Below are 25464 nucleotides of genomic sequence, written 5' to 3' on the forward strand. Positions count from 1 at the left end.
ACTATCTAGAGCTTAACAGGAAGAATCTGCCAAACCTCTGGACCACAACCAAAGTATTCCAATCTGAGAAGGGTTAAAAATATATATAAATAAATAAATTTATATACTCACACACACGCACGTACACATACCGGATTGTTGTCAGGAAAAGAAACAACCCAAAGAATACATTACGAGACGCTTCCCCTTCATCATACCTTTTAAAACATCTTACATCCCCTGTACCACACTCAGGCCACACCAAGTATAAAGGGTTACAAATATTCAGATTTTATTATAAATAAAATACTGGGTTTTTTTAACATAAAAAATGCCAAGTGTTGCATTTTATTTACTACCCTGGAGAGCAAGACCGTAGAGATTAAGGCAAACAGCTAAAGTGAAGGCACATGGAAAAGGGCCACGGTTGGAATTAAGAGGGAAAATTCCAGGGAACAGCTGTGTATGTTCCCTGTGACACCCAGAATTCTGCAGCAGCCACCCTGTCAATTTTATTACATAAAATACAGATAACTGGAACTATACAATAAAATAATGGCTATATTGCAGGTGTGTAATTAAGGTATTGTCTTATAAAGAACTTTTATTTTAAAAATAAAATTCTGTTTAAAAATATACCACACAGATGGAAAAGGAGAAAAGAAACAACAACAACAAATCCCCAAAATTTTACTGTGGCCTAAGACTTACTGGAGTGAACCTGACCCATAGGCTAGAGGGTAAACTACCTTAGCAGTCTATCTTCAGTCCTTTCCCTGAAACCTTGACCAAAATGTCTCATAGGATGTGGCCACTGAAAAAGAGGAACTAGCTAGGAAACACTGATGTGAACACTTGGCAAGAAAGAGCCAGGCCTCCTGCGATAGGAGAAGAGGCCTGAGAAGAGGAATGGAGTGGAAGCTTAGGAGGATGCCAGGTCAAAACACCAGCAAGTCAACTCTGGGACGCAAGGAGGAGATGGAAAGGGCAAGAACTGAAGGCAGACCACCTCTCCCACTCTGTCTGTCTGCAGCATGATCCCTGATGCACTACAAGCACTCAAGTAATTACACACCCCTTATAAAAATGACCCCATCCAGGTCAAACAACGGCCAGAGGGCATTTCTCACTCATTCCTGGCTAGGCTCACACGGATGGTAAAGATGCCCTTCAGCGAACTTTCCTAATTCCATCCTTCAGCGAACTTTCCTAATTCCATCCTTCCCTGTCGAGCTGGCGTTCCTGCTCTGGGACAGGCATTAAGAACATCGTGCTGTGGCTGAGGACCACCAGGACTGCAACGGAAGAGGGTTCGAGGTACCTCTTTATCGTGGCTGTGTGTGGAGGAAAGCAGGTGGATGTGAATGTCAGAGAACGGACATGCTGCAAACACAAGGCGAAGAGCAAAGCAACAGGGAACAAATCCAATCCAAAGAACTGCAGACGGAAGGGAAGGAGGTATACAGACACATTGTGCCGGTGAAGAGGAAAAATGAAGTGAAGAAGTGAACGGACAGTGCCATTCTAGAAACAGGACCAAGTATATTTACATAAACTCCTTACTCTATAATCATGATAAACAAAAAACATTCACACAAAAATATAAATTTGAAATAATTAATAGCACCAGTGTGTCAGATAATAGTTTCTTTCCCCCGCTACGCAAAGTACAAAGTTGCATAGTGTTAAAGGCTATATATGAATCTCGAAAGCGGGTTGGTAGGGAGTAGGGGTTTGTGGCAGAGAATCGTCATGCTGTGATTAGAAGAAAACCACAGAGCTGAGGGTCAGAAGTTGAGAAGCTCACTAGGAAACTCCATGTAAGGGTCTTCCCTCTACGCTTAGAGGGAAGGTTTAGAGGTGGGTTTAAATCACAAAGTGCAGGAACGAGATGGTGTTGGCAGCTGTGTGAAATACTGAGTGCAAGTATTTGTCACCAGGATTTGGCAAACAATGTGTTTTGAGGGGTTCTACAAGATGGGAACATCAGGAGAAAACTGAGGCTAAGGGTCAAATGTTTCATCTCTCCCCGATGGAAGAAAAATGGATATGTGGGATCCTGACAATACAAGTTGCATCTAAGTTCTATCCCTTTGCTAGAAAAGACTAGGACAAGGAGGCTTTTCTTTTGTTTTGTTTGTCAAGATCGTAAGGACCACCCGTTCTCTGCCAGGTAACAACACTAGTTCCAAGACTAATAGTCTAAAAAAGCTCTAAGAATTAGTTTGATTTTGAAAAAAACTTTAGTGGTTATCATATCCCTATTTCTTCTGCATAAGTTCCATCTATAGGAATAGAAGACGTCTGTTGGTGAGTGCAAGCTGCCCATCCAGATTTAAATTATCAGCTGCCCAAAGATCTGAAAAAAGTTTATCTTCCTAGTCAATTATTAACATCTGAGAAAATGTTCAGCCTACTTCTGCAGTCTTATATTCTCCTGGAGACTGTCATAAATCATTGCATCCTTACCCGTGGGATGGCTCAGTGTCCTAAACTCAAAATAGCTAAAACAACAGATGATGGCTCTCGACATTCTAAATGACCAATACCTTTGGCACAGGATGTGTATTTCCTTTTGCTTAAAAGGAGGAGGGGCAGGAGATGTGGATGCATTTTCTTTACCTATAGACTGGATATACTGGCCATCACAATGCTACTGTCAGTAGCCAAACTTCTCCTTCATAGAAACAAGAGTACTGAGACTGAGAGGTTCTGTTGGCATCGGCGAGAAAGGGAGGGCTACTGGCTCAGCCCTGGCCCACAACGGTTCCCACGAAGGGTTTAAGCCACTGTACAGCAACGCAGGATGCCACGTCCTTATGCGACTCAGAAGGGAAAGGTGGGTCTAAGGGACCACCACTAAGTGGAAGAGAGACTTTATTAGATAAAACCCTTTGTTCCTGATTCACGATGTTTAATTTGCTTCTCTTTAAACTTTGTGACTTTTCCTGGCTCAAAAGGACAGTGGTGGAGAGCAGCAGAGAGTGGGGGTCTGAAAAATGTAATCTTGGTGTTAAGGCACTCTGTGGCCTCACAGTGGCTCCCTAAAGGAAGACGCTAGGGCTTTTCAATAGACGGGGTATTGAAGCAGCCAGAGGGTAAGGTCTTCTTGATGTCTTCCAGGTTGCGGATGTCCTTCAAGATCTCCTCAATGTCTCTGTTATAGTCCATGATGGCAGCCTCCTGCCTCCTGGCTTCATTCTCCAGGTTAGACACTTTCCTGTCTAGATCACTGACTTTCATTTCATCTTTGGCTTTGTTCAGGGTACCTTCAATCTCATTTAGCTTGTTCAGGTCCACTGTGTCCAGCTGCCCTGTTGAGTCAGAAAGGACACAGAAGAGGACAGACACATTCAGTGAGAATTATAACATCACTCCACAAGTATCCCCACCAACGTTTTTATAAAGGAAGCCCAGCAGCTGTTGCTATGAAAAAGTGGCCTGAGAACTTGATGCCTGTCATACAAGGGCATTAACAATGCAAAGCAAGTACAATCACTGACCTAATCTAGCAGGGATGGGTCAGAGCTTATAATGAATATTGGGGCTGGATTTTTTTTTTTCCTGAGAAGACGGTTTTTGTGAAATGTTTTCTAAATGTATAACAACCATGTCCTAGACCTTAAGCCTCACTTGTGGTTTTGAAGGTCATCTGGTAACGTGTAATACCTTTTTCACGTTTATATATGTAATCCTTGTGTCTTTTTAGTGCCCTCTAATGAACATAAAAATCTTTATGCTAGAACCCTAAGCCCTCAGCTCTTCAATTCCAGGGAAACTGGGTTTTTCTGGGAGTCATGTCCTGCTCCCAAGAGTTAGACACTATTATCGGAGCCCTCCTATGGAAAATGGCCAGGGTTGAAATGCTGAAATAATTTCAGCAAAGCTTCACTTTTTTTAAAAAAATAATTAATTAATTAATTAATTTTTATTTTTGGCTGTGTTGGGTCTTCGTTTCTGTGCGAGGGCTTTCTCTAGTTGCGGTGAGCGGGGGCCACTCTTCATCGCGGTGTGCAGGCCTCTCACTAGTGTGGCCTCTCTTGTTGCGGAGCACAGGCTCCAGACGTGCAGGCTCAGTAGTTGTGGCTCACGGGTCTAGTTGCTCCGCGGCATGTGGGATCTTCCCAGACCAGGGCTCGAACCCGCGTCCCCTGCATTAGCAGGCAGATTCTCAACCACTGCACCACCAGGGAAGCCCCAAAGCTTCGCTTTAAAATTAGCAAGAAAAAGAGGTCCTTTTGAAAGGAACTACTTCTATATTAAACGAAAGCAGATAGCCAGCTGCACAACGACCAGCACTTTATGCATATTGTACTTGATTAAATTCTCACCAGATCATCTGACATCAGTGATTCTCAGCTGTTAAGTAATTTGCCCAAATTTGCACAGCTTACAGGCAACAAAGCAAAGATTCCAACCCAAGTCTGACTAACTTTAAAATACAAACTTTTCTGTCACAAAACCTACCCCTTCCAGCTTACTTTCATTTTAAAATCCATCTGATGGCACATAATTTATTATTCTTGAAAATTGAGACAGATAAAAATATCACACACACCTCCCCCCAAAAAAACCCCACAAAACAAAACACTGACCAAAACCAAACTTTAAAGGCTATCACATTAAAATAGAGTGCCTTGCTTACAAAGCTGTACTGGCTAGAGTATTACAACTTTATAATAGAGGCTGGTGACAAAAGTACACCTGCCCTATAATGAGGCCTGCTCCCTATATCAAACTGGATTAAAGGAACATTTCAATATGCTTATATTTCCTTCAAAAAGAAAGCCTTCTCTCTTTTGGCATAAAAACTGTCACCTCATCCGATTAGCCTTTAATCGATTATCCTTTAAAGTGTTCTTTTATTCTGTCATTGAAATCCTTCACTTTAAATCCTTTAAAGACATTCTGCCAGCAGGATGAACTAAGAATAATCACTGTTCGCTTGTACCATAAACCTTGACCATAAATGAGCCACCCTAGCTGGAAGCGTATCTTTACAATTTTATTAAGTCCTCAGACCACGGTCAGATTCCAATACTAAGTCAGATTCCATGGAAGGACCTAGTAAGTACACGTTGAATTAATACAACTTAAAGTCATGATTCAGTTCATATGGTCTTTGCGCTGTAGTATCTACTTTTGAGTCAACTATCTCAGATCCCAAGAACAGTACAAAGAATTCAAAGGCTGCCTAACAAGACTCTGGTTACTTACCCAGCTGCTCCAGGAGGTCATTAATAAGGTTGAGGAGGCTGGTGACAGAGTTTTTGGCCTTTCTGGCATTGATCTCAGCTTCCTGAGCAGCCTGTGAAGCCTGTACAGGAAAAAAGGATAAATGATACAGTAGTCTTGATGATACAATTTTTATCTTCTTGAAGTATCTTTTCCCCAATGAGTCAACAAATCTAATTTTCAGATGGTTTCCCTTCTTCTAACTCATGAAACTATTATCTCTTACTGTAGAGATGTTCTTTTTTGGTCATATCTTCATGTTGAGGATGTTGCTATTTTTAATTCACTTAATAGTCATAAGGAGGCAGTCAGTATGCCTATAATGACTGTATTTGTATTTCAGAGATCAATGTTACCTCCTTTTCTCACTTTCTCACTCAAAAACACATGGAGGTGTATTCATAATAAAACCCATCAAGCAGAAACAAGTTACTTTTTTTTTCTTTTTTATTATTATTATTATTTTTTGCTTTATAACAAATTTAATCAGTCATACATATACATCTGTTCCCACATCCCTTCCCTCTTGCGTCTCCCTTCCTCCCACCCTCCCTATCCCACCCCTCTAGGTGGTCACAAAGCACCGAGCTGATCTCCCTGTGCTATGCAGCTGCTTCCCACTAGCTATCTACCTTACATTTGGCAGTGTATATATGTCCATGCCGCTCTTTCAGAAACAAGTTACTTTTTAAGGATGAGCATAAAAACTACCATTTTAGAACCAAAACACGTCCTCTGGGATGATCTTAGAGACTTGTCAGAAATGTCCTATTCTCAGAAATTTTTCACAATTAAGTGACATTCTTCTAAAACCCCCTCTCCCCATGCAGTCACACAAATACACATATACAAATTGGGGCAATACAATTTACATTTAAAAAATCAACCAAAGGTAAAAATATTTGGGAAAATTCCATGAAACCTGAACAAATACACTTGTGCATGAGTCACAGGAAATGGCAATGGAAGAGGAAGTGTCTAAGTATCAGAAAACAGATGCTCTCACAAATAAATCTGGTCAGGATATACACGAGTAGCTTTGAGCTTCCTACCACAGAACTGTTTTTCCTAGCTTTTTTGGGTCAAGAGAATACAAAATGTTTGGATAGAAACAATGTGAAGATTTTAAAAAGAAAAAGAAAACAACGGAAAAAACCTTCACAAATAAACGATAACCTCTGTTCAAACTGCAGCCATTCTCACTGCACCTTCCCAGGCTGTCTGCGAGTGTTCTAGCAGAGCTGTAAAGGACTCTGCTATGGCCATACTATTACATTTAACCTGCTGTCTGCAGCCTCCTCTTCCAGGAACAACTGTGAGCCTTCACTCTTTCCCTTAAAAAACAGGTTACAGACTGCAACAATAATGATACAATGTTGGCCTTTCAGGACTGATATTTAAATATAAATGGGATAGTATATATGAGGGTGCCTTGTGCTCCTTAGAAGTTACTTACCAAAAGGAACAAAAGGTGCATCTTCTTTCTACCCTTTTAATTGAATTCATACCCTTTTTTGAAGCTCATAGAGAATACATATCTTTTCCTTTCCTTCAACAGGCTCTAAATCTAATGTTTCTATAACTGTATTAAAACATAAAATCCAGAGACCCTCAGCACATATGAAATATACACATTTTTACTACATGGGAATTTCCACTTGAGCCATACCTTGCTATAGAAAATAAGGACAATTCAAAACAACAAAAAAATGCATAATAAAATAAGGTATTTGCACACGATGCTTCCTGTTATCACTTCCCTAGGGACTTCTTTACCTAGATTAACAGGCTTAGTAGTTCTTTCCATCCCAAGGTGAAAATGATCTACAGTGAAGGGTATGATTTTTAGCAGGAGTGGAAGAAGGGTCCCTTCCTTGCACTGAAAGTCCACAATTAAACAAGTTCATGTCTATCATTACTGTAGTTATAATCAGATTGAACTGTAAAGGAATATTTCCATTGTGACTCCATCAAAGTCTTTCAAAAGCAAAATATAGCACAAAACGGAACCTAGTCCTTTGTTGGGCCATGCATTCACAAGTCAATTTTGTTACAAACAGGGCTATGTATACACATCATCACAAAAAGTGAAAAATCAAATTGGATGTAAGTTTGGTGTGTTTTGTCATCTTCAAAAATGTCCTTTTACACAAGAAACTGGTCTTTGTCTTTAGGCAGCAAGTTGCTGGGAGAATAAGAGGATGGAAATTAACTTTTCACTGCATGGCTTTTGTTCTTTTTTGATTTTATACCACCTATGAATTACCCATTCAAAAATATAAAGACATACTTTTAAATGTCCTAAAATCTAAAATGTGTAAAACAATGTTTTGCTTTTAACTGAGAGTAGCTTTGGGAAGGAACTATTGTGCAACAATCTGGCAGAAGATCCAAATTCTTTGTCTTCTATGTAAGTTACTAACCCAATTCTTGACCAGAAAACACAATTAAAAACAGAAGTCAATATGAAAAAGACTCTTCTCAACAAGTTAGGGATCTTTATTATTAAACACCCTTCACTTTCTGCCCATTAGCAAACATGCAAAAATCACTTACCATCCCTGCCATCATCATATCCTGGTCCGCATCATCTTGTTTTTTCTTCAGCTCCTTTTCTGCTTCCTGTAGCTGTTTCAACATATTATTCACCTCGTTATCCAGATCTGTAACTTCTGCAAAAGTCCTCTCAGCTTCTGCCTTGGTGCTGGTAGCATTCTAGGCACAAAGTAAACAATTCCTAATGAAAAAAAGTTTCCCTTTTTCTAAAGTATGCTGCCACTCCTTTTATAATCTGTAAGATGGTTCAAAAATATGATCCAGAAAGAACAGGGCAATAATTTGTACTGTATGTTGAATTACGTTATCATTTATTTGGGCTACAAATTTAATGAAAAAAATAACATTACCACCTAACATAACATTTTATATTTTATAAAGCACTTTAATTTGTATCCTTTTGTTTAATCCTGTTAATAAAAATTCCTGGGCTTCCCTGGTGGCGCAGTGGTTGAGAGTCCGCCTGCCGATGCAGGGAACGCGGGTTTGTGCCCCGGTCCGGGAAGATCCCACATGCCGCGGAGCGGCTGGGCCCGTGAGCCATGGCCGCTGAGCCTGCGCGTCCGGAGCCTGTGCTCCTCAACGGGAGAGGCCACATCAGTGAGAGGCCCGCGTACCGCAAAAAAAAAAAAAAAAAAAAAGTTCCTGTTATATCGTTGCCTTTTTTTTTTTTTTTCCCGGTACGCGGGCCTCTCACTGTTGTGGCCTCTCCCGTTGCGGAGCACAGGCTCCGGACGCGCAGGCTCAGCGGCCATGGCTCACGGGCCCAGCCGCTCCGCGGCATGTGGGATCCTCCCGGACCGGGGCACGAACCCGCGTTCCCTGCATCGGCAGGCGGACTCTCAACCACCGCGCCACCAGGGAAGTCCTATCGTTGCCATTTTTAGTTGGGGTCACATAGCTGCAACATTTAAATGGTGTATACTTTCCACCACATTGTACTGATTAGACTCTTTCGCTTGGATAATTTTCTATTCAAAGCTAGCCTTAGTCTATTGATACTTGGCAGTTCATCATAATGTACAAAAAGTCCATAATTCTGAAATATATTTTATAAAATATAATTAATCCAAGAAACTAAAAAATGTGTGTGATTTCCAAATACATAAGTTTAGAATCAGCTCCAATTTCTCCTTTAAATAAAACAGATTTATCTTTAAGTAGGAGAAAGCCAGCCTAGAGAAATTATTCTTTAAGATGAGTAGAAAGAATCCTAGCACTGGTAGCTTCAAAAGTTCTAAATAGGTGGGTCTTAGATATGGCAATATGCTTAAAAGGGGGTCTTAAAAACTGTACTGACTTGGCACTGTATATAAGATGGAAAAAATATCAATTGTTCATGTCAAGGAACTGTGTTTACTTAGAAAGTATCTGGTTTTTTGTGGGCAGGAGCTTGATGGGTCACTGAAGCCAACCCCCCTCCTCAACAACTCAGACCCTGCCACTGAGACCCAGCAGAAATTTTAGAGTAAAGGACCCTTTCAATGACTCCCTCTTCAATCAGTGTGGTTACCTGCTCTAATGCCTAGTAAACGAAAATGAACGACAAGGATGGTTTAATATAACTTTACTGGAGGTGAGGAAAAAATTTGCAAGAGCTTTTGGGGGTCTGGAAAGAAACCGGAAAATGACTAGAGAATAGATGAGCAAAGGCTTCGTTTCGGACAAGAGGGGAGAGCACACCTTTTGGACAGCACTGGCGATCCTCTCCGCCTCGTGGGCCTTGTTCTTGGCTTCGGTGGCATCTGCGGCAGCATTGCCCAGAGCCAGCTGTGCTTCCCTGGTCTTTTCATTGGCTTCGATTATAGTCTGGTTGATGGCAGGGATTCTCCTTAGTGCTTCCTCTGCAGCCGTCTTGTTATCATTTACTCGCCTATCAAAATCTAAAACAGGTTCAAGGAATGCAATTAAACTAAACTTTCAACAAGCCAAAAGGGAACTTTTCAGGGAGCTGCCACTGGATTTTGTTTTATGAACAATGAAAGTCAGGGGAAAAGAATGAAAAACAGCATGGACTGAAATGTTAGAACAAAGCACATAGATCTACATGGAAGATTCATGTGAATGAACACCTGTTTCTGGAAGGCAAATTCTCACTTGAAACATTTATTTCCATGCAGAGCTGAGTATGCTATCACCTCCACCTCAACCAATATCGAAAGGCTGCAGTTTATTTAGTGTTTACTAAGTGTTAGGTACTGAGTTAAGAGCTTTATGTGCTTGTGACACAGGCATTGAATCATTTTTATACATGAGAAAACTGAGGATTAAAGAGGTAATTTTTTTCAAGGATTCACAGTAAGTAAGAGGTGGATCAGGGATTCTAAACCAAACCCACTGACACAAAGCCCATACATTCAACCATTATCCTATAAAGCTTCTGTATATATAGAGCTTATGTTTATCAGATGTGAATCCAAGGCTACACAGTGAATTGAGCACAGTTCGTTTTTATCTTGGGTGAGGAAAGAAAATATAAAGACTGAGATGCAATTGGCAGAGAAAATTAAAGATAACCTCCATTTACCAACACAAGTCAGCTAAATAGGCATATCTTGGTTACAGGCAGTATCTTTTTTTGGCTTCCATACCTAAGAATGTTGGGGTAAGATGACATGAGCACTGGTATTTTTCTTTGAAATACTTTACCATAAAAAAAAGGTAGGGTAGGGACTTCCCTGGTGGCACGGTGGTTAAGAATCCACCTGCCAATGTAGGTGACACGGGTTTGATCCCTGGCCCGGGAAGATCCCACAGGCCGCAGAGCAACTAAGACCGTGCGCCACAACTACTGAGGCTGTGCTCTAGAGCCCATGAGCCACAACTACTGAGCCCAAGTGCCACAACTACTGAAACCCATGCGCCTAGAGCCTGTGCTCCGCAACAAGAGAAGCCACCGCAATGAGAAGCCTGCGCACCGCAACAAAGAGTAGCCCCCGCTCACTGCAACTAGAGAAAGCCCGCAAAAAGCAACAAAGACCCAACACAGCCAAAAATAAATTAATTAATCAATTAAAAAATAAATCACTATCAGCTGATGCATAAAACAGTAATTGTTGGCTTTAATTATATGCATTAACTGATAAAAATTTTTTTAAAAAGGTAGGGCAGGTGTTGGGGGATAAAGTAAGTGCAGTAAAAATCTTAACTGCTGAATCTGAATGACAGGTATATGGGATTTCTTACACTATTATCTCTTGTGCTGTATGTGTTCAGAAAGTCTCATAGTAAAAAATTTTTTTTTTTTTTTTTTTTTTTTTTTGTGGTATGCGGGCCTCTCACTGTTGTGGCCTCTCCCGTTGCGGAGCACAGGCTCCGGACGCGCAGGCCCAGCGGCCATGGCTCACGGGCCCAGCCGCTCCGCGGCATATGGGATCCTCCCAGATCGGGGCACGAACCCGTATCCCCTGCATCGGCAGGCGGACTCTCAACCACTGCGCCACCAGGGAGGCCCCAAAATTTTTTTACAAAAGAGAGAGAATCACCCTAATGAAGGACACATACAAATTTACCCTGTTACCTGACCCTCTCATACCTTTCAGGTTGCTGAGAATGTCATTGGCTTCTTGTAAGGTATTTCGTCCCTTTTTAGCAGCTTCTTCCGCAAGAGCCTTGGCAGCATCAGCTCGGGCTAGGAGTTGGTCGGCAGTCTGCAAACACGTGGCAGATAAGAGGACAAACCCTCCAAGGTAAAGCCCTTCTCTCTCCTAACAGACCAGGCACCTACAAGCCACCACCCTGACACTGGCCAGTATACAGCAGGTTAGGCCTGGGCATCAGCATAAGGCCCTCCTCTGAATACTTTTTCATGTGTTTTGTTTCTTCTGCAATTGTGGTAACATCACAGACACAGCCTACAGTCAGGCAGTTTCAATTTTTGCCTCAAGAAACGAAGCAACTTGCAAAGCAAACCAACCTGCTGTTCGGTCTTTCCTTTTTCCAGAAGGTTCTTTACTTCAAATTCCTTCCCTCTCATGTCCTGTCTGAGGTCCTCATAATCTTTTAACTTTTGGTCAATCAGACGATCCAGATCCTCAGCTTCCTTCTTTATTTTATTTGCCTCATTCTATGAAAAGCAAGTAAGATCATCGTATTTTAGGCAAAACAACTACACTGATGAAAAGGTAGGCTTAGTAATTCTATACTTAGAGGATATTTTTAAAAGAATAGCACAGGTCAAGATTTTATGGACCTTTTTAAAAAACTGAGGTATACTTACACATAGTGAAATGCACAGCACTTAGTTTGATGAGTTTTGACAAATATATTCACCTGTGTAACCAACACCCCAATCAAGATACAGAATATTTCCACCCAGGAAATTCCCTTGTATCTCTTTCCAGTCAATCTCCACACCCACCTTTCCAACAATGCAGCTGCCACTGGTCTGGTTTTTATCATCATAGATTAGTTTTGCCTATTGTCAAATTCCACATATATGGAATCATACAGTATGTACACGTCTGAGGAGACCTAAAACTTTATGGTAAAAATGAAGTCAACACCTCAGATGTAAAAAGTGAAACTTAATAAATTGCAAGTTTAATGTAAAAAATGCACCATTTATATAGAACTTGGTATGAGGATTCATGATTAGAGTACAGATGAAATAAAATACTACCAATCCCTAAATATTTTACCTGCCCCAAAGCATCCTGATATAGTTCATTCACTTAAACCATTCTTTTATTTCTCTCCTGTTCAAAACCAGGGTAACGACCTAGGTGTAGTCTGTTTTAATTAATCCAAATGTATTATAATTTGGATTTATATCCAAGATTTAGGAGTGATTATTCCTATCGCTAAAGGAGTCTTTGCTATTTAATGTTTATAATAACCACAGGATTTTTTTTTACCTCAGTAAGTTCTACTAACGTATCTAAACTAGAACTCAACTTTACCATTGAGCTCTTGGGAGGACAGAGGAGGCAGGTACTGATGACAGGTGCAGGGCAGTCAGAAGAGCTCTTACGCAGACTGAGGGGGTACGTGGCTGTGCGTTTGGTGGGAAGAGGGTAGGAGCTGTGAATGGGGGCCGGCAGTGACGACCAAAGCCTGTGCATGCAGGCTGTCAGCGCCATACCTCCATGGCTTCTGAGTCCACAGGAGTCAGCTGGGCAACACTGGCATAGATCTCCACAGCTTTCTCACCAGCCTTCTTGGCCTCCTCATGTACTCGGGCAGCTTGCTTCTCTAGATCCTGTGAGATGTTCTTTGCTTGTTCATACCTAAGGAACAAAAGATGTGATGTGATGAAAACCCTAGCTGCTTTTAGCATCTTAATGTTCACCAGATTCATGCCAGTTTAAATCACCGTGATAGTATTTCCAAAACCTCAAAGAAATGTTATATTAAAATGCTATTATTTAATACCAACATAGCTTAAATTTAGATTTCATCTCAGCACTTCTATTATAGCATATGGTTTACCATATGCTTTCTTATTTCAGACACCTTTTAAATATTTGTAGCTCAAATATATTTTCTCTGCTTACTCTATGATATTTTTTCTCTTCTCCTTTATGCAGAATTTTAAGTATCATGGCTAGTCGTTACCATTCTCTGCTGATACAGTAACTGGATCAAATAAAATGTCTGCGGCTCTACATCCCCTGCTCTAATTACTGCACCATTTCAAAAGCATGATTAACAAAAGAAATCTTACTGCATGAACACATGGCCTGAATTCACCGGCATTTAATTTTTCCTTAAACTGGTGTTACTTACAAGAACAACTGAAGGGCTATAAACCACTTTTAAATGACACTCACTTTCTATTAAGCTCTTCAATCTCAAATGCTGTTTGATTTTCTCCTGCCAGCGTCCTCAAAAGCAGATTATATGCCTCAGTTGATGTATCATTGGCTGCCTTTGCCACTCGTACAATGTCATCAGCTTCTTGTTTATGGCTGTATAACATAAGAGGAAAAAGAAGCCATGAAACACAGGCGTCTAAAAGGGAAAGAAGTAGAATTTAGGTAATGCTTACCTTATTAATATACATAAACTAATGTGGGCAGAGTTCCACAAATATTGAAAAAATCTTATAAATTTGGAATTTTGTTATCATTTCAGCGGGGCTAAGTTTATAAATAGTGTTCTGTGATCTGAGAAAATGATATTTCCCAAGGATATTAATGATATAAAATGTATAGGGGCAAATGCTTATATTTCTTAAAAATTACTTTTAAATATACTTATTTAAGGGTATTTATATATGAAACTGTGTATACCAGCAAGAACTCATTTCTCTAGTCATAAACACAAATCCCAGACCTCATCTTTAATTGCTACTCTGGTTCTGTTACTGCATAGTCTTGAAACAACTCTGACTATTCAGATTTCTCACATGCAACCTAGTTACTGGCCAGGAAGAGCAACTCAACAAGGAACATGTCAACAGGGACTCCAGACAAATAACGCATTTTAGCTGGGTAAATGCTAAGGTTTTTTCAACTCTAAAATTTCATATTACATTGTCACACTGCAATACATGGCCATTCTTCTTGATATGATAAACTTTCCTTCAAAATTCATGCATGAAGTACACCACAATTAATTTTCAAGACCTAATTTTCTCGGGAGTTTTCGATAATGTTTTCAGCTGTCTTCTTTTAATCAGAAAATTCAGCTCTGAAACCATGAATGTTCTATGAGCTAAATGACAACAGTTCACACACATTTACAAAGAACAGAAAGAGAGCACATATGGTAAAGCAAGAAGCCAATGTAACTGCTCAGATATTGAGGCTAAAATTCTAACATCAGGCTTATTTAAGCATCCTGTACCTATGAGGTCTACTAGCTGTTCTGCAATGCATTCGATAAACATTTATTGAGTACCTACTATATGCCAGACATCGTTTTAAGCATTGGGACTTCAGCAGTGAATAAAGCACACAAAATCACCTGCCCTCACAGAGCCTACATTTTAGCAATTTTATTTTTAAAAAAATGTTTTCACTTGATGCCCTCTACAATTTAAAGTCTTCCTAAGAAATTACATTTAATCAGGAATGAAATAGTCTGTTTCTGATTTTCACATGTACTATGGGTTAGTAAATGTCTCTATTGAAACTTGAAAATTAAGCATTTTTGTTGAAAATTTAAAAATTTTAAAAAATAACTAAATTCTACTGAGCTTAATTATCTATTAACTTTAAGGTTTCAAAATTAAAAATCTAAAAAATGTTATGGTTTTCCTTAGATGTGCAAATATAATTTCCCTCCAAACCATCATATTCTAATATTCAAAGTAAATATTCTAATTTCAAAGTAAAGGGAAGCAAAGAGTACATGTAGCTAATCGCATTTCAGAAACGAGAGCAAACTTTGCAAAAGTGGGTTACGTGGGAAGTGTGTGTGGGGATAGAATGAAACAACGTGTGCACACCGCGATGAAAGCCATAACTTAACCATTAAAGAGGGAGCTGGAGGTTACCGTTCAGCAAGCTTTCGTGCCTCATCCGCCAAAAGAGTCATGTTGTTTGGGTCCCCTGTAGATTCTGGTTGAGTGATTGACTAGAGAGGAAATAAACAAAGCACTAATCTCAAAGGAATGAATTATTTAAATTTAATAAAGCAAGTGTCAAAACTAAATTTTCACTAGTGTTATTTAGAGAAAGAACGTCTCTTCTTAATTTCAGAGATCTTCAGGTAACATCAGCATCCTTGATTGTGGATTATTATTTCTATTTTCAGCAGAGAATAAAGGAAGCTTAGGGACTTCCCTGGTGGCCCAGTGGTTAAGATTCCATGCTCCCAATGCAGGGGGCCTGGGTGCGATCCCTGGTTAGGGAACTAGATCCTGCATGCTGCCACTAAGAGCCCGCACACTGCAACTAAAAGATCCCGCGTGTGACAGCGAAGATCCTGCGTGCTGCAACTAAGACCTGGCACAGCCAAATAAATAAATAAATATTTTTTAAAAAAAGGAAGATTAAATTGCCTAGTGCCATAGAAGGAACAAAACTAGAGAAAGGACCCAGATGTCCTTTGGTTTGAATCCAGTTTGTGATAACTATTTCATGGCAACTATGAGCAATGTGGCTTTCTTGCTCCATGTTTGAAGACAAATAAAAAGATACAAGGAGTCAATTTAGCTGAAGAAGCATTCCACTACCAGTAGAAGCCAAGGGACTCCCTCAGCCCCACCTCAGACCTTCCCAGTCACTCACCACATTGGCAATGGCAACTTTTGCTTTCTCCAGTTCTCTGGATGCGATTTCAATCAACTGCTCTGTGCTTTCTACCCGGGCAAATGCTTGTTCAGCCAAGTTTCCAGTCTCTTCAATGGTATTCCGGATATTCTGTAAACGGCTAATTTGGCTGAATAAGGTGTTATTCACTCTCTGGAGGCGATCCATCAAATTTTGGTCGACATCTGCAATCACAGTGCAGAAGAAAGTCCATAAATTATCTGAAGCGGGGTTGGGGGGGGACACATATCATCTCACGTGAAATCTGAGGCGCTGCTTATCCTTACTCTTCCAAACATAGCATCTTTCTGACAAGTTTCTCTAGGTCCACTGGCAGAGCTGGTCAGTCTTCACTGTGCCCAGCAGTAGCGCCACTGTTACATTCATCTACAGTCTCCAAGTGGGTTAACTGGAGATTAACACACTGTGTCTCTCCCACTTGACTATGAGTCCCTCATTCTTACTCAACACTGTATCCCTAGTCTTACACAGTGATTGGCAAAGAGAAGACACTCGAAAAATGTCTGCTGAAGGAAAGATTGTGATATTCCAGCATATGCAAGATTGAATCATAAAAATACAATGTTGTTAAAAGCACTACCAGCCCTGAGAGCTGGACATTTTTCTAAACTAGGAAGAAACTCGGTTCAAAACTGATGTTGAGGGACTTCCCTGGTGGCGCAGTGGTTAAGAATCCGCCTGCCAAGGCAGGGGACACGGGTTCAAGCCCTGGTCCAGGAAGATCCCACATGCCGCGGAGCAACTAAGCCCGTGCGCCACAACTACTGAGCCTGCGCTCTAGAGCCCATGAGCCACAACTACCGAGCCTGCGCGCCACAACTACTGAAGCCCGCGTGCCTAGAGCCCGTGCTCCACAACAAGAGAAGCCACCGCAATAAGAAGCCCATGCACGGCAACAAAGAGCAGCCCCTGCTTGCCGCAACTAGAGAAAGCCCATGCGCAGCAGTGAAGACCCAACACAGCCAAAAATAAATAAATAACTAATAAGAATTCTTTCTGGGAAAAAACCCCGAAAAAAACGGATGTTGAAATATGGCACGTTAAAATTATTTTGTATTTTAAACTAAATAGACTCTTGCTGCCACCTCCCACTGCCTGGCACATCCATGTAATTTCTTTCAAATTGATCTCTGCTTTTGAAAAGTTCTTCAAATTGTTCTCTATTAATTATGCCCATTCAATTTAAACCTCACACCTGTGTCCTAATCAATCAATCAATATAAGCCCATGCAAAGATAATTGTGACGTTATTACAATTCTCACGTCATGAAGTTATATCATACTATACGGGAACCATTAAGTCAATCCTATTCAAAATTGACCAGTTCTTATTTCTGCATGGTGTTAGTGTTGGCATCTAAATTTTCCAAGGAATGTAAAAGAGATGAGGAGTCAAAGTTAAGATCAACAAAGACGAATACAGGTTTGGAAAAATAGCAACATACAAGCAGGGCCACCCAATCAATACACATGCAAAGCTGGTGGCCTGCAAAACATCGCATCCAACTATACAAAATGGCCCTGCGCGGATGATTACTTAAAACAATTCTTTGATAATCCAAAGATTTTAAAGAAAATACAAAATATAAAAACAAGCTGAAATCATAGAAAATCATTTAGATTTAGGAAGCGTAAGCATTGGCTTCATTGGCTAATGAAGTTAAGGAAGCCCCTTCCCTTTAGAACTTCAAAAAGGTAACAGATACCGATCTCTCTGGCCAGTTCTTTACAGAAACAATAGTATCCCAAAAAGGGAACAAATAACCTAAGTGGATCACTTCAAAGCCCTCTAATTCCAAGTGTCCAACTGCAAGACCTAATTGCACCATATAATCTCCCTTCAAACTGCAGAATAAACACAAGTTTAACTACAAATGAACACTTAGGGAGAGTCTGAAAGGGTAAATCAGTTTGAAGATATTTTTATTCTTGGCTAGTTTGAACCTAAGTAGGAAAGGTCAGCCAGGAACTCCATGAATCAGGATTTAGTGAGAGTGTATTTTAACTCCAGCCTCACTGTGGTGCTCCCAAAGCTACCAGAAGCAGCCCGTTATGCTCCCCATCTTTCAGGTGGCTCAAGGGAAGGTATGGTGGCCATGGCTCCTATCAGAGCTTCTGTCCCACAGAATCACCGGCTTGGGCAGAGGAAAGCACGTAGCCAGAAAGAGGCAGATGTAACTGGGGCTGCACCAAGGTGTGGAGCCTGGATGAGTGGAAGTGCTGGCTGACCTCCCCTACCTGCCCCGCGCCCATGCCCATGTGCTGGTGCTGCTGGCACCAGAGCTGCCTGCCACGCCCCACCTCTCAGGTTGGCTGATTGGCACTTAAGAATGATCACCCCACGTTCAGTTCTTCAACGGATAGGGCAGGACAGATGCGAATTTGCTGTTACAAGAGAATACATTAATGAAAAAAAACGTGTGTCCAAATTTGAAAATGAACAGCCTAAAAAAACCACCATGGTTTATACAGAACAGGAAACATATAAATTCTTCTTAGTCTATGTTTAAGACTTAAAATGTAACAACAACTGAAAGAAAACACATAAGTTTTTGACCTCTCATTTTATTTTTCAATTTCTATAAATTTACCTCATAGAACAATTTTTGGACTGTCCTAATAAAAATGAAACAAACTGGCCCAAACCAGATACATCCAATTTCTTCCTTCTCTACTTCAGTAATTTTATAAAATCTTAGGGACATTTACAATGAGAAATAAGCAACATATTTAGTTTTTGTTGACCCGTACTCTGACAAGAGGACTTCTCTAACTCCAGATGGAAACATCATCAACAGGGAAGTTGATCATTGTGGTCCCGGGTGTATCAATGTTAACGCACATTTACTATGAGTATCTGATGAGCATCTGTGTCTCAGTGATGGAAAACTCCAAAACAAAGTGACTTCAGCCCAGTGGTGAACACCTTGATAGAAGGATTTATAAAATGCTTGGATTTTAACATCTAACAGTTTTTGATGTGTTGGGAGAATTATTTCTGCTTAGTGTATCTTAAAACATTGACAGGTTCTTTTCTACATGTTTAAAAAATAAAATAATTCACATTCTAAACAGAGTTTAAAAATTGGTGGGCTTCCCTGGTGGCGCAGTGGTTGAGAGTCCGCCTGCCGATGCAGGGGACACGGGTTCGTGCCCCGGTCCGGGAAGATCCCACATGCCGCGGAGCGGCTGGGCCCGTGAGCCATGGCCGCTGAGCCTGCGCGTCTGGAGCCTGTGCTCCGCAACGGGAGAGGCCACGGCAGTGAGAGGCCCGCGTACCACAAAAAAAAAAAAAAAAAAAAAAAAATGAGAAAGAATTTTATAAAACCATACTACTTAACCTTGCATTAGGAGCTACATCTAAAGATGGACCATCTTATAGAAATTACCCACTTGTTTTTTTTTTTTTTTTTTTTTTTTTGCGGTATGCGGGCCTCTCACTGTTGTGGCCTCTCCCGCTGCGGAGCACACGCTCCGGATGTGCAGGCCCAGTGGCCATGGCTCACGGGCCCAGCCGCTCCGCGGCATATGGGATCCTCCCGGACCGGGGCACGAACCCGTATCCCCTGCATCGGCAGGCGGACTCTCAACCACTGCGCCACCAGGGAGGCCCTACCCACTTGTTTAATCGCGTGTACCTTTGACATCCTGGGCCTCACGAAGGAGGTCAGTCACCTCTCTCTCTGCTTCCTTTAGTCTATCCTCAAAGGCTTGATCCGTCACCATCTCATCCCCAGTTCCAAGGTTTGCAATGAGATTCTCTAATTCCTGGAGTTTTGCTCGATGATTAGCAACCTAAGCATAATGGAGGAAGAAAAGGGAAAGGTAGGGTGTACAGACATTCCTGAAGAACTCGACTGTACTTCCTGCAGGAACAATAATCAAAGGGGGTACTCTAGAACAGGGGTGCCCAACCCCCAGGCTGTAGACCGGCAGCAGTCCGCGGCCTGCTTGGAACCGGGCCGCACAGCAAGAGGCGAGTAGCGGGCGAGCGAGCAAAGCTTCATCTGCTGCCCCCCATCACTCTCCACGGCCTGCATTACCACCTGCACCATCACCGCCCCCCGCACACCCTGTCCATGGAAAAGTTGTCTCTCACGAAACTGGTCCCTGGTGCCAAAAAGGTTGGGGACTGCTGCCCTATAAGTATGAAGGTCTATACACTTCATGTATGTATACTTTTAAGTAGATAACATGGGTAGTTTTTCCTCCTTTCTCTGGCTTCAAAAGAAAAACTGGTTGATTCCTTTGACGTTAAACTCTACATGCTGATGATTCTCCAGTTCTGACCTCTCCCTTGTGTTTGAGATTACCTATCTGATATCCCCACTTGGCTCTCTGATAGGTATTCTCAACTTAATATCCAAAATTCTACCCTTGATTTTTTCTCTTAAATATGTGTTCTCTGAGTCATCGCCATCTCAGTAAGTAATGCCTACAACTACCTTAAGCAAAAAACCCAAGATCCATCGTTGATTCTTCTCTTTCCCTAACCTTACCCTCTCTCATACCCTGCCCTGCCGAACACACATATAATATTTATCCAATTCAATCTAGGCTTCCCCCTTTTGCCCCACACCTAACCATCAATCTTCACACAGCAGAGTGCTGTTCTTAAAATATAAACTGGATTTCCCAGCTTAAAACTCATTAGTGCATTCCCACTGGATTTGGAATAAAATCTGAATTCCTTACTCTGGTCAACATGGTGCAACCTAAGCTGTCTCTACCAACCTTTCCAGTCTTATCACAAACCACTCCCTCCTCACTCAGCAGGCTCCAGACACTCTCCAGCTTTGAGGCCTTTGTACCCCACGTTCCCCCTGCCTGGAACAGCCTACCCACCACTTCTCCTTTGGTTTTCTCTTTCTTATCCTTAAGATCTCACCTTAAGTGAGTTTCCATAGAGGCTCTATATAAAGTAGTTCTCCCCAGTTATTCTCTGTTTGTATTCTTTCTTGCACTTATCTCAGTTAGTATTTCTTTAATTTTTATTATTTGTCTCCCAACTGGAACTTGAGTCTTTGAGAACAGGGACTGTGTCTATTTTGTTCACCATTTTTTCTCTAGAGCTTAGAGCATAGGAAGTGCCCATTCAACATCTGCTGAATGAATGAACGCATGCACTGTTGACAGCTGACCTTATCCTTCACCAGCCGGTAACAAGCTGGACATTCCTGGCAGCCAGGCCAAGACCGATTGTAGAAATAGTTCTCTTCACACTGGTCACAGCGATTCCCCACAAAGCCTTCTTTGCATTCACAGAGACCATCATCTTTGCACTGGAGGGAAAGAGACCCCTCAGGATGACAGTCACAGGCTGCAGAATAAAGGGAGAAGGGTACATAATAAGGAAAAAAAGGAAGAGTGCATTTTCTTTTAACTCACATTGCTATCAATAAGCCAACTGTATTATTATTATAATTAGATGCTTTGTGAAAAACAGGCCGATTTAGGAGAATTTAAATGGTTAAGCCTGCTTAGCAGAGAAGCCAGACATTTTTAAAACAACAGTAAATTTTAAAGTGAGCATCTTTTGGAGGGGGCACATTTCATGTGACTGAATAATTATAGAAATTAGTCTATTATAGAAAGTGCCCTTTTTGTGCACTTCGAGAATTTATCTCTACCTTCATCTCTCCACTGTTTTTCTCTCACTAAGGAACTAGAAAACCCAAACGCTAATGCTTATTTTCCATTATTTTATAGTTTGTTTACTCATTTTGTTCTCTGAACGGAGTCAATGACTTATGCTACATTCCACAGGAGAAATGAAGGAATTCAGAAAGCAAAAACCCAAACTGTTCCGTGGCCTAATTCCAAGCAAGTGTTTATGCCAAGGAGCAGCAGATGTGGACATGTAACCGCACCAAAAGGGCCCCAAGGGTGGGAAGCAACTGAGCCAGTAAGTCAACAAACACGTTTGAGCAGAATCCCTCACTGTTTCATTTTCTGCACTAAGAAGGTGATCAATTAAAAAGTTTCATTAAGCACGGGGAAGGCTCGGTAACCAAAGGGTAATCATCTGGAAAAATTAAAGACTAGAAAAAGGAAGGATCAGAAACACTGTAATAGAAGACATAAATAGGGTGGTTGCAAAGAAACTAGAGAGACTTTCGGTCCCCTGAGTTTTAAAAAATGGACAATATTTCTTGAATAAAGCATCTATGATGATTTGGGCACAGTCCTGACTGTGAGCCATGTGGCTACAGTGAGGCTGTCGAAGTCCTTTCTGGACTAACAGTTCTAACTGGAATGAGACGAGACTTTGCCACCAACGCCCCTTACGTTTACAGCCTTCAGGTCCAAACCCAAAGTGGTTGACCTCGCAGCGCTCGCAGTGCTGACCAGTGATGCCAGGCTGGCACTCACACTGGCCAGTGTGGATGTCACACTGTCCGTTGGTGGAACCTAAAGCATGGCAGTCACACCTAAAAATGAACACATGACATTTCTCAGGTAAGAAAAACAGACGTGAAGCAAACCTTGCTTTTTTGTTCCTTTCAGCATAGGACTGATGTAATCTGTATTACAAAACAGAATGTTAAGGGCTATTATGACAGACATTAAGGGTTATTAAAACCTGAGGTTCAAGTAACTTTCGTGAGTTCTATTCAGAACTTCTTTTTCTAACCTAACCCACACAAATACTTTTATTTCACGATTAAAACTACTACCCATGGCTCTCCAATCTGGCACCACATGGGCGCTGAACAGGAGGTTTGAAAACAGGAATTCCCAGGCAACTGCAACCCTCGAAGGTCTAAGCATCTCAGAAAGGACCATATAATTTGTATTGTTAAAAAAATGTTGCTCCGGTGACACTGACAGAGCTGGGGCCACTGCATTCCACTCTTTTCTCTCATGACTTAGTTACGTCTCTCCAGTATTGCCTCTAAAGGGTGCCTTGCCTATTTCAGGCACTCAAATAATTCCTGAACAAAGCCAAGCCAACTATGAACCATAACTTATAAAAATTCATCTCTGGGCTTCCCTGGTGGCGCAGTGGTTGAGAGTCCTCCTGCCGATGCAGGGGACACGGGTTCATGCCCCGGTCCGGGAAGATCCCACATGCCGCGGAGCGGCTGGGCCCGTGAGCCATGGCCGCTGAGCCTGTGCGTCCGGAGCCTGTGCTCTGCAACGGGAGAGGCCATAACAGTGAGAGGCCCGTGTACCGCAAAAAATAAAAAATAAAAATAAAAAGCATACAAGTATGATTTATTCCTTTAAAAAAAAAAAAAATTCATCTCTGACAATAAAAAAGCAAAGGTCACGTGAACCAAAGGCAGCCGCCATCTTACCTCTCACAGCCCTGCCCGCCCTGCAGGTTGTAGAATCCAGGGTCACAGGCTCCACAGTCCCGGCCGGTCACATGAGGCAGACACTCACACTGCCCAGTCACAGGGTTACAGCTGCTCTGCTGCTTCACGGTCCCATAGGGGTTGCAGTCACAGGCTAAGGCAGGAAGGCAGAGACAGCAAAAGATGCAAATCATCTGAGAGAAATACTAAAGTATAAACAACACAGATAGATTCTTCAGATTTGCATTATCCAGTACAGTAGCCACTGGTTACCGGTGGCTACTGAGCACTTGAAATGTGGCTGGTATGAATTGAGATGTGCTGTCAGTGTGAAACACACACTGGGCTTCGGAGACTTGGTGTGGAAAAGAACATACATCTCAAAAATTTTTTACTGATTACTTGTTGAGATGCTAATACGTTAGATAGGTTACGTTAAATAAAATACAGTGTTAAATTAATTTCACCTGTTTCTCTTTACTGTACTGTGTCTACTAGAGAAATTTAAATCACATAAGTGGTTGGCACTATATTTCTATTGAACAATGCTGCATTCGACCAAACAGCTGTAAATATTTAAAGAGACCATGCAATGATTCTCAGAACGAATGAATATAACTGTGACAGAATCTGGCCGATGGACGATTACCTTTGCACTTGTCTGCTGGATTGGGAGCCAGGGGATTTCCAAAAAATCCGTCTTTGCACCGGTCACAGTAGAAGCCAGCCGTGTTATAGATGCACTTCAAGCATTCTCCCGTCAAGCGATTGCAGTTTCCCACTGCATTGGGATCGATGTTGTCATTGCACTGGCACAGGCGACAAAGCCTCACAGGGCCGTGTCTACCCAGAGGGTCTCCAAAGTAGCCGTCATCACAGAGCTCACATCTTTTACCTGTGCACGAGACAATCTGATGTTATGAAAGAAAAGGCCTTAGATGTTTCTAGTGCTACTGGTTACAAACAGTCTGGAGTAACCATCAGATGCAAGGCAACATGGGGCAGTGGACATGGCACCAGCCTAGAACAGAGGACCTGGGCTGCAGTCCTGGGACCTTGGACACATGTCCATTTCCTTATTAGAAAGACACCACCTGTTTTGCCTCCTTTGCTTCAGCTGTTTGGAGGATTAACTGAAATCATGCACTAGGAGTGCTTTGTAAATGAGTCCAGCTCAGGTTTATTAACCTTTCCAGTCCCAAGGGCTGGAACATTCATCTATGTTTGTTTTTTTCTGATAATATTGAGAAAAATGAAAGATGACTCTTGATACCATACATTTCTTATACCACAGGGTGGGCAGGATCATTCTCTTAAAAAATAAAAGGCATGTGCTAATCCTTGTTTGAGCTGGCACAGGAGAGAACTTGGAGATCATCATTTGCCACTCACTTCTATTACAACTAAGGGAACAGCCAGGTTGAGAAACTTGCCCACAACCAAATAGCTGATAGTAAAAGAGACAGAGGTAGAATTCAGGGCTCTTTCCTCTGTATTAAACTCACTGCTCCTCATCCTTCTTTTTCCACCTTCCCACTATTATTGGCTCAAGTTGTGTTCTTGCTATCTTTGTAGCCAACTGGGCCTGAATTACCTAAACTTTTTGGAGAAGCAGAGGTTTCTTCATTTACTCATCCCACAAATACTAACTGCGCATCTACAGACACTGCTCGAGGTTATCAGGGTGATGTGGTGAACAGGGTGGATGAGGTCTCTGCTCTCACAAAGCTTATGCAGCAACTGAGGGAGACCAGTTCACAGACATATAAACAAGATCACTTCAGAGAGCGACACACATAAAAAAGTTAAAACAGAAACCATGACAGAGAGACAGGGTGAGGGCTACTTTATATTGGGTGGTTAGAGAAAAGCCTCTGTAAGAGGAGACATTTGGGATGACAATGGAAAGACACAAGAAACAAACCATGATAATATCCAAGAGAAGAATGTTCCAGAAGAGCAAGATAAGCTTGTGGAAGCAGTAAGAGACAACCATATAGGTCACAGTAAGGAAAATGGGTTTAAAGTACAGTGAGATGCTATTAGGGTTTTTTTTAAGTGATGAGATCTGATTTACATTTTAAAAGTATTATTCTGGCTACTCTATGGAGAATGAGTTGTAGGAGAGCAGAGTGAAGCATGGAGACAAATTAGGAGGCTATTTCAGGTGAGAG

The 25464-nt window shown here is 41.5% G+C and overlaps 1 protein-coding gene across 1 annotated transcript in view; it reads right to left on the reverse strand.

Annotated features, from left to right (window-relative positions):
• Nucleotides 1-247: 247 nt before the first annotated feature.
• Nucleotides 248-25464, reverse strand: part of LAMC1 (laminin subunit gamma 1) — a 127921-nt gene continuing 102704 nt past the window's right edge. Inside the window, exons 14-28 of the mRNA XM_060091161.1 lie at nt 23940-24185; nt 23291-23444; nt 22278-22420; nt 21131-21309; nt 19628-19784; nt 15948-16153; nt 15212-15291; nt 13542-13679; nt 12854-12998; nt 11687-11836; nt 11306-11420; nt 9454-9653; nt 7771-7929; nt 5197-5296; nt 248-3293 (exon numbers count right to left, since the gene is read on the reverse strand). Of these exons, the coding sequence (XP_059947144.1) occupies nt 3037-3293; nt 5197-5296; nt 7771-7929; nt 9454-9653; nt 11306-11420; nt 11687-11836; nt 12854-12998; nt 13542-13679; nt 15212-15291; nt 15948-16153; nt 19628-19784; nt 21131-21309; nt 22278-22420; nt 23291-23444; nt 23940-24185 (2429 nt within the window). The 3' untranslated portion in view covers nt 248-3036. The remainder of the gene's footprint in view (nt 3294-5196; nt 5297-7770; nt 7930-9453; nt 9654-11305; nt 11421-11686; nt 11837-12853; nt 12999-13541; nt 13680-15211; nt 15292-15947; nt 16154-19627; nt 19785-21130; nt 21310-22277; nt 22421-23290; nt 23445-23939; nt 24186-25464) is intronic.

This window comes from Mesoplodon densirostris, chromosome 2 (genome assembly GCF_025265405.1).
Source record: "Mesoplodon densirostris isolate mMesDen1 chromosome 2, mMesDen1 primary haplotype, whole genome shotgun sequence".
Classification (NCBI taxonomy): domain Eukaryota; kingdom Metazoa; phylum Chordata; class Mammalia; order Artiodactyla; family Ziphiidae; genus Mesoplodon; species Mesoplodon densirostris.